The following is a 17,663-nucleotide window of genomic DNA, read 5'->3' as shown; positions in this document are numbered from 1 at the left end:
GTTGTGACGTCAGATAAGTTACGATGCAGTTTTGGAAAGGAGTTTATTCTAAGTATAAATCACTGCGTATTAAATGTTCTTGTGGTGCGTCCGCCATTTTGAAAAACACAGCGATCTCAATATCTCGAAAACGACTTGTTGCACAAAAAATTTGTAAGGACCTATTGGATTGAAAATATAGCTATCTTTATTTCTCTAATTCATCATTTTCCTAAACGAGTTATATTTTCAGAGTAAGAACAACTCAAAGTATCTCATTTTTAGTTATTTCCAACATAACTTTAACGGTTGTAAGAATCATAAAAAACCCACCATTTGTGGTGTTGTAACTTTGAAAATATTACTCCCATAATTATGTACTCGAGAAAAAATTGTCCTTGGCAGTTTCTATGCTTCTCAAAATATGCAACATGAGATTTATACTTAACCCCTATTCAAAACTGCATCCAAACTGTGCTAAATACACTACTTTTTTCATATCCCATGCTTTTGACTCCTCATTGACTGAACAACTAGCACATTAGAATGCAAACAACTGCTCTTTCCCGTTCAGTTCCTTATTGAACTCATTAAACAACAACAATATACAACAAAAAATTGAAGAGTACTTGGAGGGGTTAGTTGGAAAGATTGATCGTTTTTTGAACTAAGAATAACATTAAAAAAAAAGAACCAATTTCAAAATTATATATTTATTTAATCAATAATTATTACGAACATTATGAAATCATTAATCTAAAAACCTTACAATGGCCGTTTAACCTTCATGATATTTTCGGAACTCACGATTTTTTTTCATTTAAGAAATAATATTATTTATTTATTAGTTCGATGAACTTTTAACAAAATCTTTTTACAATTTTCTTGATTCATTTTTGACATTTTCCAAACCTTTACATAAGTTTTTATATTTTTATAAAACAAAAGAAAGGGCATTCGTTATTTTTGAATCAAGTTCCTAAGTAGAAAAACTTAAACTATATTTTTAGATATAGACTTCAATCAAAATTTTGTGATGAGATTCTTGTCTACATTAAACAAAAAAATATTATACTATAATATTAAAAATATAGTTTAAGTTTTTCTACTTAGGAACTTGATTCAAAAATAACGAATGCCCTATCTTTTTCTTTTCTTTTATAAAATGTATAAAAATAAAAACTTATGTAAAGGTTTGGAAAATTTTAAAAATGAATCAAGAAAATTGTAAAAATTTTGTCAAAAGTTCATTTCCATTTTTCTAGGACCAGGGTTTTAGTCAGGGCATGCATGGTTTTTTAGGTTTATTAAAGCACGTTTTATTAAAACAAGCATATGAAATACCATGAACAATAAAATACAACCCAAAAAAACACATACACGTCCTGACTAAACCCCTGGTCCTAGAAAAATGGTTTATACCTTTTTGAAAACGTTGTTTAATGTAGATAAGAACGTCATCAAAAAATTTACTTATACTAAAAAAATGGCCTCATAAGTCAACACATACCTATTTCAAATGATAAAAAACTTTAACCCTCTTGTCTTGACCTAGTGTCAAAATAAAAATCTGAAAAAATTAGAGGATTTTTTTTTATTATTTAGAAACAGTTTTTCCTGTTAGGAACTTGACTCTCGAAAAAAGACCTATAAATAATGAACGCTCTAATATACATATGTATTTTTTTAAATGTTTTGAAAATTGCACATTTATCAATTTAATATTTGTCTGTTATTAATCAAGCTCTATTCTTTGAAAACACTTGAAATTTGGTTTTGAAAGTCTTTAATCATGTTTTGGATTTCAATTCGCTTAGTAAACTATTGGAGAAATTAAATCCGGCATACATAAAGGAGTTTATCGAACTATTTCTGTTTGAAGTTGTGGATCACAAGTTTGATGATTCTTAGCAATGGAGTTTTCTTTCTTTTCCATCATTTCTGTTTTGTGCCCGTGCGTGTTGGTAATTTTGGGATAAGTTGCTCTACAATTGTAGGCGCAAAATTTGAAGTATAGGGAGTTCCGAATTATATTTTCATTTTTTTTTTTTTGTGATATGGAACTTATGTATGTGGAGAATCGATCAGCAAACTTTTCAAACTTAAACTTCTGCTAATTCCAATTCTATCTGATATACATATATTCAACATCAAGGCATCGTAAGTCAGCTTTTGTTTAACACCATCCAATTCAAACATTCAAGTATAACAGTAACCGAGCTGTGTTCTGCAATCTTTGAAGTCTAAATTTTACATTTGAATTTTTTTTCTTTCATTCCATTTAACCTTCTGACAACCTGGTAAACGGCATCAGCTATTCGGTTGTTGAGAAAGCATGATTCTTATAGTAGAAAGCAAACAAACGAATATAAGGTGCTATTTACTCGGTCGCCAAAGAATAAAAACAATCACATTTAAACCGTTTGGAATGCGAGAATAGATTTTAGGAAAAGATTTTTACTTAAAATTCAGTCTCTTTACTACTATGTGCGGGAAAACAATATTATAGTATAATCACTTATGACTCGAAAAATTGCTACTTTTCAACTTTAAAAATGTTAAAGAATGTCTTGAAAACAGAATGATTTTTTGTTTTAGGTGAAGAAAAATATTTCTTAAATAATAATCGTGAGCTACAATAAATTGAGTTAATATAAATTAAGATAATTACAAATATAAATTTTTCATATTTTTTAAAATATATACAATACACGATAGATACATAAATCTATTTTTAAAATTTCAACTTAAACTATATATTTTGAATTACGAGGTATACAATAGTTTTTTTTTTTTCAAGAGTTTCTTGCATCAATATTTATAATTTAAAAAGTATGCAAATTATCCTATTAAACTTAAACCTACTCAGCAAAAAGCTAACTAGCTACCTTGATAACTGGTACACGGAAATGAGTTTTAATGTGTTTGTTTAAATGGTCTTTCCTGAGAAATCTCTTCTCGCATTGATTACATTCAAAAGGTTTTACCCCAGAATGTATCCGACTGTGTCGTTTCAATTCATCTTGTCGTTTAAAAGACTTGTCACACCCAACCGTAGAACATTTGAAACGTTTATCAGAAGACTTTGATTCTGATTTAATAATATTTGATTCAATTGGAAATGGTAATTGATGGATTGCTTCTGACATAGAATTTGGCTCGGTTTTAGGATAAAAGGCAGGTAAAGAAGATTCTGTTATTGTTTCGGGTTCGACTTTTATTTCACCCAATTCATTCTGTTGTTGTTGTTCTTCCTCGTAAGGTTGGTGATACCCATCGTCGGCCTCTGTATCGATTTCTTCTTTTATAGGTAACTCTGTTTTAATTGGAAAAAGCGAACTTGATGAGTTGTCACCATTTTTGGCATCTGACAACTCATCATCATCATCATCACTACCCTCCTTCAGAGTGACTTCTAACAAAGGTGCTATATTCATTTTGCTATGTTTAAAGTGAACACGAAGATGTTTCGTGAGATGATCACTTCGAGTGAATCTTTTAGTGCACTGAGCACATTCGTACGGTCTTTCGCCGGTGTGAGTGCGATTGTGTCGGGTTAGCTCATCGGAACGTGTAAAAGTTTTCTTACACGATGGATAATCGCATATAAAGGGCTTCTCACCTGAATGCCAGGTCAAGTGGGCACGAATGTGTGAACTCTTGCCGTAGGATTTGGAACATCCTTCGACGGGACACACAAAACGTCGTTTTTGATCTGGCGATGTTAATATGATGGGTGTGTAAAGCTTGGTTTTGACTAGTTCTGCAGTGTCAGTATTATTGGGAAAAGTGGGTGTGTTGCCATTGATGGGAGTGGCTGCTGATGTTATTTGAGTTCCAGATTCTTCAGCCATGTTTTTCTATTGAAGATTATATTGTTTGATGGTTGAATTTAAATATTTTAGACTATACTTGATGATTTTAGGAAACTTTTGCTTTTGTGAAAAATATTTAAAATAATCTTTTTCTTTAATATTTTTTATAGGAATAGTTTTGGTGTTTTTTTTTTTTTTTTTCTTCTTGACTTGTAACTATCAAAAACGCCTACTGTCATAACAAATTACAACACACTGCATTACCTACCCAAGCGAATTTAAGTGATGCCAATAATTATAAATTCTCAAAAGCTAACACCCCCTGCATACTGAATCAAAGTTTTTATTTCGAGAAAAACTTAAAAATTTCATCGAAATCAGGGGTGGAATTACGGCACACGATTACGATATAACGTTTTGACTATTTCTGTCTCTATTTAATTATTAAAAAACTATAGGGACACATATCAACCATTCATTTCATTTATTTGTTTATGCTGAATCTTATAAAATCTATATAAAGGGTATTCACGATCTGGTGCAACAGGCCTAGTAAAAATGTAAAATTTTATTTTTTTACAATAGATCGTGAACGCCCCTTTTCTTATCTATAGTAAATATTGAAGCATGAATGAAATCCATGATGTTTTTTTAACAGGGTTGTTCCTCCACTGTTGCTTCTTCTTTTTTTCCATTTTTTTATAATTTAATTCTTTGTTTTGTTCGGGTTAATTAATTTTCACAAATTATTTTACATCAAAAGAAACTAAATTACGGGACATGAGTACCGACAAGCCGACAACCATAATAAACAGAATAAAAAAGACAAACTGTTTATCATGGGCGACGCGACGGTGAGCTGCCATCTGTCAAAAATAATTTTAATCTATTAGGGGTATTCACGATCTGGTGCAACAGGCGTAGTAAAAGTGTAAAATTTTATTTTTTTACAATAGATCGTGAACGCACCTCTTCTTATCTATAGTAAATATTGAATGGAATCCATGATATGATTTGTATCAGCTTCACTCTTTTTTTTAACGGAGTTGTCTTTCCACCGATGCTTCTTCTTTTTTTTATAATTTCATTATTTGTTGTGTTCGGGTTAATTTATTTTCACAAATTGCATCAAAAGAATCAAAATAAAAAAGAATAAGAATAAAAAAGATAAACTGTTCATCATGGGCGACAAGCGACGGCGACCTGCCATCTGTCAAAAAAATTTTACACCATTGTATTTTTATTTTGCAATAGGGTTAGGGTATAGCAAAGTGCAAGACCATTGTAAAATTTCAATCCATATATTTTGTTGTTGTAGTGTTGTAAGATTTTACACTTTTGAACTTTTGCAATGATACTAGACCAGTTGCATCGGATCGTGAATACCCCTATTTTATTTTTATTTTGCAAAAGTGCAAGACTGTTGTAAAATTTTAATCCGTATATTTTGTTGTTGTAGTGTTGTAAGATTTTACACTTTTGCACTTTTGCAATGATACAAGACCAGTTGCATCGGATCGTGAATACCCCTATAGATTTTGTGCAAGAAAACGACATCGGGATTTTTTAAATCTATGTAACATTTGGCACCACTGTACATACCTTTGGCAGTTGTCTGTCAAAAATGTGCCGTGAGCCGTGCTCATGTTTTTTTTTTTTAATAGGTAGTGGTATGACCATTACATCCATGATGGATTCAAAAAAAAATTTTCACAAAAAACCAAAACTATTCATGTGGCCATTGCATCCAAATGCAAATTTTTAATTATTTTTTTCTATGAGAGTTTTTTTCAAACCTCTTTTTCTCCGCTTTTTTTTTTTGTTAATATTTTCAGATATTTCTGTATGAACACAACAATTAAACTACCTTGGCACTACTGTTTTTATCGAGAGAAAGTAAAATCTGGATAATTATCTGGATTTTTCAAAAATCTATACAGATAAAGTTTTTGTTGTTTTTAACACGTAAATTGTTTTGATTTCAAAAATCTCGATGTCGTTTTTTTGCACAAAATTTATATAGATAAACAAAAAAACACACCTATTAACACTTAAGAACACAAAATAATATGGTATCACTTAAGAAGAACACTAATAATATGGTATCACTTAAAGATTCGCTGGAGTCGATAATGCAGTGTTTTCTTAACTGTAAATTGAAATGCAGCAGCTGAGTGTTGTTTTTGTAATGCACGTAAACGCCAACTGCGGATACGATACTAATATCAATTTATCAATGCCAAAAAAGCAGTTATTGATATGTACGAAAAAATGTATTTAAAATGCTCGATTCACTGAAGACCACTTGATGAAACATCAGAGTGTTCCTCTTGTTTCATCCAGTGAAGCCGAAAATATTGTCGATTTAGTCGATGAAACAATACTCAGCAATCAAACACTTCATTAGTAAATGAAGTGAAGCCTGATGCTGAAGAATTTAAGAAAATAAAAGACGAGCCCAAAATGATTGCAAAAATGTCCTTACCTAACTTACAAATCTTGGATGATTCAAAGGATCAAACAAAAAAGAATCTAAAACCAAACGAGAAGGTAAGCTTCGAAACAACCTAATTTAATATGCATGTATGTAGGTACTAGTATTGCTTTTCTTTTGAATTTGTTGTTAGTTTTAAGATTTTGCAGTAATTTGGTGAAACTTCACATCGCATTCCACATTCCATAATTACAATAATAATTTATTAAATAACCCAACTACTTTGAGCACGGAGAATGTATATCGGAATTTGGAATTTTTTTGGAATTCTTCAAGTAACTGTGGAAGATAACATTTTTTAGAGCCACCCTAATACGAAAAAAAATTAATATAAACTCATTATCTCAAAAAACACGATTTAGAAATTTTCTGTGTCATTAAAATTTAAATTTTTCGAAAAATGCAAAAAGAAACATTTTTTGCACCACCCTAATTAATATGTTTGCTTTTCATTTTTTTAACAATATTTACATTTATTAACACAAAAAAATCGAATCAAGAGTCAAATAAATTTCTTCTTGAGTTCTGCAGCAATAAAATTTTGGCTGCGCAATCTGCCCGATGTTGACGACATACTGACGTTTATGAACAGCAGAACTGCAGTTGGACTAAGTTAGTCCGATCGCAGATCTGACTTTATGAACACGACTAACGCAGGCCTAAGTTAGGCAGACGTTTATGAAAACACCCTCTCTTGAGCAAATTACTTTTTTATTATTAATGCATAGTATACTTGCACAATCGATCTGTCTTTATTTCTTTGCAAATTTATTTAGCAATCAAAATAAAAAATTCTCTACTTTTATCAGCTGGTCCCTCAAAGACCTCAGATATATCAAATTTTCTCGGAATTGGATACCTCCAGATTTTGTTTTTAAGCGAAAATAGTTCATTTCTTTGCTTATTTTTAACATGGTTTACAACAACAAAAATCTATTCGATACTTTATGTTACCTGTTTGAACGCATCCAATGAAAATTGTGTTTCAGAACTTTGAATGATTACACTGGTCTACAAAATTTATTTTTTTTCTTGTGCCGAGACTATGATATACTTTTCTATAAGTTTTTGATGTGCTGAACTCAAATCTGAGGTCAGAAATATCCTATCAGCTCCCGTTTTGGAAATATTACCGTTAGAAAATGCAAAAAAAAAAACGTTTTTTTTTCACTTTTGATGTTATGCCTTAATTTGAAGAATTTTTTTTTTAAATATAAATCATAACGGTTTCTATAAGAACTATTTTCCTTCTTTCAAGACCTGTTTAAATCTTTACAATATCTTTTTTACTGCCGGAGATATGTTAAAATGAAGTAAGTGTGTTTTTATCAAGAAGAAGATGAAAACGTGATATCTGTTTTATGCATTACAATAAGCCAAAAAACTGACGATATCTCAAACAATAAAAAGATATCGAAAAGATTTAAAAAGATCCTAAAAGAAGGAATATAGTTCTTATAGAAACCGTTATAATTTATATGTAAAAAAAATGTCTTCACATAAAAACATAACCTCAAAAGTAGTTTTTTTACATCTTCTAACGGTAATATTTCAAAAACGGGAGCTGACAGGATATTTCTGACTTCAGATTCGAATTCAGCACACCGAAAACATATAGAAAAGTATGTATATCATAGTCTCGGCACCAAAAACCTTGTAGACCTGTGTTATTACCAGGTCTTGTGCAATGAGCCCAAAGTTTAGTTGGATTAAACTTCAATTCTTATCCATGTAGAAATAGAAACCAGTTGAATTTAAAAATAAAAGAAAATATTTGTTTATTTCTGTTGAACAATTATTTGAAGAATAAAAATATTAAAAACTTAAAATTAATACATATGTATTAAAAAAAAAAAATAACAAAATATTCGATGTAAGAAGTGTTTCGAAAAACAAAGTGATGTAAATGTATCTTCAACAATAGGCAGCTGTGTGTTGTTTTTGTAATTCATCTTTACCATTTAAAATGAAACAATGAAATTGTTGTGAACGTACAATAAACCATAGTAATATATGTAGTTGAAAATTGTCATCTTAATGGACGTTATTGTTAGATCTTTTAAGGATCTGAAAATGAATAAAAAACGATAAAATTGCGTTATATTTACAAGTTTATCCACTTCGAATCACCTCAGGAAGACCATGGTTTTTTGGAGTTCAAGTGGGATAATCTGTTTTTGAACTATTTTTATTTATAACAGGAACTTGCAGATAATCTAACCATAACAGTATTTACCGCCAATTAACAATACTTTAAAACTTAAACAATATTCTTACAAATTATTTAAGGGCAATTTTGTGTATGTTTGGTATGTATTTCTCTATGCGCTTACTCAGATAGACTTTTGGCTTCCAAAATCCATTGATTTGTCCAATGGTTCTCTTTTTACGGTCATATCTTCATCCTCCTTCACTTCATACAATAAATCTTCTAATACACCTCCAAGTTGATGCACATCTGTCTGTTTCTCTACCTCGCTTTCTTGTTTCAAATCATGAGGGTCATCTTTTTCCTCCTTCATCTTACGCAAAAGATCTTCTATCATTTGAAGTTGATGACCATCTATTTTTGTGTCCATTTCTTGCTTCACATCATGGATCTCATCAACATTTTCCTTTTTTATCTCATTCAGAAGATCTTCTATGATTCTTAATTGTTGCATATCTGTTTTTGTGTTCATTTCTTCCTTCACACTATGTGGCTCATCATTTTCCTCTTTAATTTCATGTAAAAGGTCTTCTATAATCCGAAATTGTTCCATATCTGTCTTTGTGTCTAATTCTTGCTTCAAATCATAGGGATCAACTTTTTTCTCTTTAATATCATGGACCAGATCTTCTAATACTCGAATCGAAGAAAAGAAAGCATCTTCAATCTTTTCTTGTTTGACTTCTAGTTCCTTCATTTCATGGTCGTGATGTTCTTCGTTTTTATGTGCCTCTTCTTCTTCGATTTTGTCACTTAATTTTGTTGGTATAAGCGAACTTAAGATATAATTTGACTCCGAATCACTCGTGTTATCTGAATCATCATCACCACTTACTTCTTCTTCTGAAGAAACATTTTTTCCTTCTTTGAGGTGAGCTTTGAGGTGTTTATTTAGATTGTAAGGTCTTAAAAAGCCTTTACCACATTTATAGCACTGCAAAGGCTTATGACCCGAGTGCAAATAAGTGTGCCGTTCAAGCAACCATGGCAGTCTAAATGCTTCCCCACATCCTTCTACCGCGCATTTGTGTTTTTTCTCACCTTCCAAGTCGGTGGTTTTGTCTGCATCAACACCAGCGCTAATTTCTTCCGAAGGGACTATCCCACCAGCATTAACTTCTCCCGAAGGTACATTTTTTTCTTCCCCTTCTAATTTGTGGACTTGCATATGTTTGTTCAAGAAGTTAATGCGTCTGAACGTTTTTTTGCATTTCTCACACTTGTGGAGTTTGTTACTCTGGGTGTGAGTTTGCATATGAGAAACCAGCTCATCATTTTTGACAAACCTTTTTGTGCAATCGGGATGATTGCATTTAAAAGGTCTAAACTTTGGGTTATTGAGATGAGCTTTGAGGTGTTTTGTTAGATAGTCTGATCTCATAAACCCTTTACCACATTTATCGCATTTGTAAGGCTTATGCCCCGAGTGCATCCAACTGTGCCGCATAAGCAAACTTGGCGACCTAAAAGCTTCCCCACATCCTTCCTCAGGACATTTGTGTTTTTTCTCAGTTGGCGGCTTATTTTTTGGCTTAGAAGAATCGGATTCATCCGATGATCCAGAGTCAGATGAAATTTCAGATTCATCAGTTTCTTCTTGCATTTCAACATTGCTGTCTTGTGTTGTTGTGTCAATAGAATTACCATTGTTAGGATCAGAACTACAAGAAGCTTTCTCTAAACGAGACTTAATTAAAAGTTTTTTTTTCGTTTTTGATAATTTGATGTGTCTTTTAATGTGTTTTTTCAAGTGATATGGTGTACAAAGACCCTTACCGCATTGATCACATTTATAAGGTTTTTCTCCAGTATGAGAACGCCTGTGTCTTTCCAATTCACGTAGAATGACAAAACCTTTTGTACATTCAGGATAATCACATTGAAAAGGCTTCTCACAATCAGGCAAATGCCTCTGCAAGTGAGTTTTATATGCATGGCGATGTTCCTTGGCAAAGGTTTTATTGCATCCATCGAAGTGACATACATAGTATCGATCTCGACTTCGATTTGTTTGTTTCGACGATGATGGTAAAACTGGTGGAGTGTAGACCTTTGATGTGATTAGTTTAAGTGTTGTTTTACATAAGTTTGGATCCCAAACGTAATCCCACTCACAGTTGTTTGAATCATCGAGTTGAGAAGGTGTGACATCATTGATGGATTCTTGTGCCATAATGTTTAGGAAGAGGATGTTGTGTGTGATTTGGTTAAAAGATAAGAAGGTTGGCTTTTTGTAGACTGCCTGTATGGTAGTTAATTCAGAAAATTATAAACACAAACAAAATAGGTTTTTTATTAATTAGAATATTACTTACTCATTTGTAAGTTCTTGAAAATATCTTATTAAAATTATGTTATTTAAAGAAGCATAGAATTTTCAAGATTTTGTTTTATTTATCTTTTGAAATACCTACACTTGGTTTTAAGTTGGCTGTCATAAAATTCATAGAACATACTTTGCATTACCGACTGAAGTATATAAATAAGAGATGCCATTACTACAAAAGAGTTTTAGATAAGGAATAGGGTGTAGTAGAAAGTATTGTGAAAGTATTATGAGACTACTAATTTGGTATTAGAAGCGTTTTTTTGTTAACATTTCGTCGCTTGAATATGCTAACTTGTTCAATGTCCATTTTTCAAAATTGTGGGAAATCGATTTTTAAAGTTCAGAAAAAATTTTTGTTGACGTCAGAAAATTTTAGTTTCTTGATGATATTTTTCTGCAATTTTATTTTTAAAGCAAGTTATAGAAATAGTGTTTCTATTATTTTGAATTAGTTATAAATTAAATCAAAGAGAAGTTGGATATTGGACAATGGCATATGGAGTGACAAAAAGTTTTCAAAATATGTTGGATATTGAACAAAAAAACTCAATATTGAACAACATAGAAGAAAACAAAAAAGGAACATAAAGTGGATTGAGTAATATAGAACAATATAATGGTTTTATGGTTTGAAGCTTAAAAGAATTTCGAGCATAAAATTCAAACACTTTTCTTTTGGTTCGAATCATTCAAATCGTTATTTTTTCCAAAAGTTAAAAAAAAAATGTTTACATTATTTTTTTAGGAACGTTAAGTTAAGCAAACCAGAAATTAGTTTTCTCTAGCTTAAGTTCTTATTTTGAACTTTATAACAGTAAGGATCAGTTGTACAAACGTGGTTTAGCCTCGGATCAGGAATTTAACCCACCGATTTTGGCGGATTAGCTGCGGGTCAACTTCGGTTCAAGCGTGGATGTGGCTGTTTTTTTCATATTTGTACAACTGGCCCTAAGGATCAGTTGTACAAATATTTAATCCATGGTTCAGCAATTTGTATCTTCTGAAATCGGTGTTAAAGATGCAATTTAGCACTGGTTCGAGGTCCATTTATGTTAAAATAGCTTTAGTTATGCTTGAATCAAACTTGATCCAAGGCTAATCGGCCGAGATAGGAGAGTTAAATTCCTGAACCGAGGTTGACCCACGTTTGTACAACTGGCCCTAAATACATTAAAAATTAAATGCAAGACTGGGTCGCACGTACTTGCTCTTGTAGTTCAAAGTATCTTTTTCTTAAATATCTGTTGTATATTTAAGATTTTGTTAAGTTTTGAGAAAAAATAAAAAAGAAATTTAAAATTTGATATTTTGAAGAAATTTAATAAGTAGCATAAAAAAATAAAATCTGTTTTTATAATTAATTAAACACCGTTTTAATGATCTTTTAAAAAACCAAACAAGTATGACATTTTATTTCTTGTATAAAAAGGTATTTTTAGAAAAAAATTTTCGAAAATCGTTGGAGCTGTTTTTAAATAAAATAATTTTGTATACCTATATAAAAATTTTCTAACATTTTTCAAAAAAAAAGTTGGTATGCCATTTTGAAGAAATAATTAATTTATACATAAAACGAAATTTAAAAATTTTTCGTCAACCCGTTTTCAAAAAATTGATTTTTCGAAAAAAAAATTTTGAAATATTTTTAAAAAATCCAAGTGTGTTTTTTGAAAATTTTCTTAAATTTTAATATTGCCTTTACTTATGTAAACCCTCTTGTATAAAAATCTTGTACGAGAAATAAAAAAAAACGTTCTATGACAGGTACCGTTAATAACGGTGCAAAAAATATTTTTTTTATTTCAAAAGTTGGCTCTTATGTGTAATACTACACCAAAAAATTTATATCAATATCGTTAGAGCCGTTTTTGAAAAAAATTAACTTTTCTATTTCCGTTATATGGCAGGTACCGTTAGTTTTGGTCATATAACTAAAATTTCAATTTTCCCTCTAGGGAATCGGCCAAAACTGTTAAATACCAAGTTTGAAGAAAATCACTTCACTCTAAACGAGTAGAGCTGCAGCTCCAGATAGAGACAGACAGATAGACGGAATTTTTTGGCATTCTCCATCATCGTAATGTCACGGAAAAATTGTTATCTCGAGTTCGATTTTTTTACGAATCCTAAACTTGCCTTATAGTACCTACATATATCGCAAGTAAAACACGGACCTAGGAAATTACGCAAAAACCATCTGTACCAAGTTTCAAGCGAATTCATCCATCCGTTTAAGCCCTAGCTCGATGTACAGATGGACGCATGAACCGACGGACGGCATGACGAAAACCACTTTTTTTATCTTCTCTATCATCGTAATGTTGGTTTTGATTAAAACCTCGATTTTTTTTTTTACACGAAACCAATACTTGCCCTATAGAGCAAGTAAAAATAACAAAATAGACATGATAGAAGTTCATACGCATAGTGAAGAAAACATAAAAAAAAGTGGATATTGGACAAGATAGAGATAATGAAATTCTTTTGTTTTAAATAAACTTCCATTTGTTCAATGTCACAGAAAAAAGATAAAAAGGATTAAATGACATGATAAACCGTTAAAAAATCTCCTATTGAACAAAACAGTTCTCTGTAACTTGAAAACTAAAAGAGATATAACAAAATGGTTTGCACCAAACGAAAGAGCGTCCCAAAATTATGAAGACTGCATACTTCACTCAATTTCGTAAAAAACGGCCTTTAGAACGATACCTTCCCGTAAGAATGTATTAAACGACATTTCTAAAATTGTTCAGGAAACGCAAAAAACAAAATTATTCTGTGAGGAAATGTATGGGCTGCACAATTTTATTTTCTCTCTAGTTTCATTTGTATACATGATAGAACAACCAAAATAGTACCAAAACGTAGAGCTCAACTTATAGTATATTTCCACATCAAAAAGTAATTTTCGAAAAAAATGTCGCTTAATAAATTCTTACGGGAAGGTATCGAGAACAAGATAGCATTGACGATTTACATATCTGCTTCTTAGTACTTAAAACTACTTTGAAGTACTTTTGATCTATTGAAAAAGTAGACCAAAGCTGCTTTAAGTACTAAGCAGTAGATAAATAATCCCAAAGAAATGCAGCTATTAAAGCCTACACCCATCGAAAAAAAAAAAAAAATAGTCATACAGGGTGTCCCAAAAGTTAACGTCGAAACGAAAACGGTAGATAGGGTAGGTGGTGATAGTTATCAGAAAAATAATAAAAAAAATCGCAGCCATATATTTTGGGAGTTATGCGCATTTGAAAAAAAGTCGAAAAAATGGTCACCCTGTGACGGTTTTTCATGTGCCGTGACTACAAATCTTAATTTTTCTCATTTTTTTCTTTTGTTACGGAACCTTGAATAACCCTGCTATCAAATGCATTCAAATTTTTTAACTCACCTGCATCAGTTTTAAAGAAAATATTACTTTTTTACCCAACTTAGTACTAAAAAATTTTACATGACTCTAATTCAATGAGCCGTAGTGTAAAAAAAATACACTACGATGTTTCGGCAAGTTGCCTTAAAAGTTGGTGTGTTCAATTCTCTTTTCAAAATGGTATAACATTGTTGGGAATATTTCATAGATAACCGAGATAAAATTTTTTTTCTTAAGAAATCCGACTTTTTTATGAGGTAAATTTTCCGTAACAAAAGAAAAAAATGAGAAAAATTAAGATTTGTAGTCACGGAACATGAAAAACCGTCACAGGGTGACCATTTTGTCGACTTTTTTTCAAATGCTCATAACTCCCAAAATATATGGCTGCGATTTTTTTTATTATTTTTCTGATAACTGTCATCACCTATCCTATCTACCGTTTTCGTTTCGACGTAAACTTTTGGGACACCCTGTATAACTATTTTCTTAGTTAAAGTCGGGATAACTGTTTTAAATAGTTAAAAAAAGTTATTTGTGAATATTTTAATAGTCAATCGATGTATTTTTTAAATTAACAATTAAATAGTCAATTTTAACTATTAAAATAGTTATTTGTGACTATTTAAATATGTAGATAATCAGATGGAAAGAATTAATTAACATTAGTTTAAGCATAAAGTATAAGAGATAGTGGGAAATAATTCAAATTCAAATTTAGATATATTGAGATAAAAGTTACAAGGAAAGTAATAATTCAAAACAGGGTTGACTTATTTAGTATTTAAAACATGAAATCAAAACTAATATTTTAACAAAGTTCAAAACGATAAAATTGTGTTATAAGTTTTTCCACTTAGTATAATCTGAGGTCTGTTTTTGAACTATTTATATTTATACAGGAACTTGCAAGAAAATTTATCAATAATAGTATTTAACGCTAATTAACAATATTTTAAAAGCTTTAACAATATTCTAACAAATTATTTAAGGGCAATGTTGTGTATTTTTGGTATGTTTTTCTGTATGCGCTAACTCAGATAGACTTTTGGCTTCAAAAATCCATTGATCTGTCCAATGGTTCTCTTTTTACGGTCATAACTTCATCCTCCTTCACTTCATACAATAAATCTTCTAATACACCTCGAAGTTGATGCACATCTGTCTGTTTCTCTACCTCGCTTTCTTGTTTCAAATCATGAGGTTCATCTTTTTCCTCCTTCATCTTACGCAAAAGATCTTCTATCATTTGAAGTTGATGACCATCTATTTTTGTGTCCATTTCTTGCTTCACATCATGGATCTCATCAACATTTTCCTTTTTTATCTCATTCAGAAGATCTTCTATAATGCGTAATTGTTGCATGTCTGTTGTTGTGTTAATTTCTTCTTTAACACTATGTGGTTCATCATTTTCCTCTTTAATTTCATGTAAAAGGTCTTCTATAATCCGAAATTGTTCCATATCTGTCTTTGTGTCTATTTCTTGCTTCAAATCATAGGGATCAACTTTTTTCTCTTTAATATCATGGACAAGATCTTCTATAACTCGAATTTGATATGCAATCGAAGAAAAGAAAGCATCTTCAATCTTTTCTTGTTTAACTTCTAGTTCCTTCATTTCATGGTCGTGATGTTCTTCGTTTTTATGTGCCTCTTCTTCTTCGATTTTGTCATTTAATTTTGTTGGTATAAGCGAACTTAAGATATAATTTGACTCCGAATCACTCGTGTTATCTGAATCATCATCACCACTTACTTCTTCATCTGAAGAAACATTTTTTCCTTTTTTGAGGTGAGCTTTGAGGTGTTTATTTAGATAGTAAGGTATAAAAAATCCTTTACCACATTTATAGCATTCTAAAGGCTTATGACCAGAGTGCATATAAGTGTGCCGTTCAAGCAACAATGGAAATCTAAATGCTTCCCCACATCCTTCTACCGGACATTTGTGTTTTTTCTCACCTTCCAAGTCAGTGGTTTTGTCTGCATCAACACCAGCACTAACTTCTTCTGAAGCGACATTTACACCAGCGCTATCTTCTTCCGAAGGGACATTCCCAACTGTAATAGCTTCTTCCGAAGGAACATTTTTTCCTTCCCCTTCTAGTTTGTGGACTTGCATATGTTTGTTCAAGAAGTTAATGCGTCTGAACGTTTTATTGCATTTCTCACACTTGTGGAGTTTGTTACTCTGGGTGTGAGTTTGCATATGAGAAACTAGCTCATCATTTTTGACGAACCTTTTTGTACAATCGGGATGATTGCATTTAAAAGGTCTAAACTTTGGGTTATTGAGATGAGCTTTGAGGTGTTTAGTTAGATAGTCTGGTCTCATAAAGCCTTTACCACATTTATCGCATTTATAAGGCTTGTGCCCCGAGTGCGTTAAACTGTGCCTCATAAGCAAACTTGCACAGCGGAAAGCTTCCCCACATCCTTCTTCAGGACATTTGTGTTTTTTCTCAGTTGGCGGCTTATTTTTTGGCTTAGAAGAATCGGATTCATCAGATGATTCAGAGTCAGAAGACATTTCAGATTCATCAGTTTCTTCTTGCATTTCAACATCATCGTTAGGATCAGAACTACAAGAAGCTTTCTCTAAACGAGCCTTTATCAAAAGTTTTTTTTTTGTTTTTAATAATTTGATGTGACTTTTAACGTGTCTTTTCAAGTGAGATGGTGTATAAAAACTCATACCGCATTGTTCACATTTATAAGGTTTTTCTCCCGTATGAGAACGTTTGTGTGTTTCAAATTCACGTTGCTTGACAAAACCTCTTGTACATTCAGGATAATCACATTGAAAAGGCCTCTCACAATCTGGCAAATGTCTTTGCAAGTGAGTTTTATACCAACTAGCATAGTCCTTGGCAAAGGTTCTATTGCATCCATCGAAGTGACATACGTAGTATCGATCTCGACTTGGTTCTTTTGGTATTGACGATGAAGGTAAAACTGGTGGAGTGTAGACCTTTGATGTGATTAGTTTAAGTGTTGTTTTACATAGGTTTGGATCCCAAACGTAATTCCACTCACAGTTGTTTGAATCATCGAGTTGAAAAGGTGTGACATCATTGATGGATTCTTGTGCCATGATTTTTAGGAAGAGGATGTTGTGTGTGATTTGGTTAAAGATAAGAAGGTTGACTTTTTGCTATGTGCGCAACCAGTGATTTGCCTGTAAGGTAGTTAATTCAGAAAATAAAAATACAAACAAAATAGGAATTTTTATTAATTAGAATATTACTTACTCATATCTTAGTTCTTGAAAATATCTTATTAAAATTATGTTATTTAAAGAAGAATAGAATTTTCAAGATTTTTGTTTTATTTATCTTTTGAAATACAAACCTTCACTTGGTTTTAAGTGTGCTGTCATAAAATTGATAAAACATACTTTGCATTACTGACAGAAGTATATAACTAATAAATAAGTGATGCCATTATTACATGATTTT

At 31.4% G+C, this 17,663-nt stretch overlaps 2 protein-coding genes across 3 annotated transcripts; both read right to left on the bottom strand.

The window, feature by feature from the left end:
- Positions 1-2,792: 2,792 nt before the first annotated feature.
- Positions 2,793-11,174, bottom strand: LOC129913372 (uncharacterized). The gene is made up of 3 exons (XM_055992000.1): positions 10,813-11,174; positions 8,625-10,739; positions 2,793-3,839 (listed from the first exon to the last, which is right to left on the bottom strand). The coding sequence occupies exons 2-3, from the start codon at positions 10,668-10,670 to the stop codon at positions 2,856-2,858; spliced, it is 3,030 nt and encodes a 1,009-aa protein (XP_055847975.1). The 5' UTR covers positions 10,671-10,739; positions 10,813-11,174; the 3' UTR covers positions 2,793-2,855.
- Positions 11,175-13,968: 2,794 nt separating this feature from the next.
- On the bottom strand, positions 13,969-17,601 carry LOC129915645 (zinc finger protein 91-like). Of its 2 annotated transcripts, none has more exons than XM_055995290.1 (2): positions 17,557-17,601; positions 13,969-17,383 (listed from the first exon to the last, which is right to left on the bottom strand). In XM_055995290.1, the coding sequence occupies exon 2, from the start codon at positions 17,297-17,299 to the stop codon at positions 15,257-15,259; it is 2,043 nt and encodes a 680-aa protein (XP_055851265.1). In that variant the 5' UTR covers positions 17,300-17,383; positions 17,557-17,601; the 3' UTR covers positions 13,969-15,256. The 2 variants fall into 2 exon arrangements, with proteins under 2 accessions (XP_055851265.1, XP_055851264.1); XM_055995289.1 differs by having other exon boundaries at positions 17,457-17,571.
- Between the last annotated feature and the right edge of the window lie 62 nt (positions 17,602-17,663).

Source organism: Episyrphus balteatus, chromosome 3, assembly GCF_945859705.1.
Source record: "Episyrphus balteatus chromosome 3, idEpiBalt1.1, whole genome shotgun sequence".
NCBI lineage: Eukaryota > Metazoa > Arthropoda > Insecta > Diptera > Syrphidae > Episyrphus > Episyrphus balteatus.
Note: the sequence above shows the minus strand (reverse complement) of the source record. Positions and strands in the feature narration are given on the sequence as shown.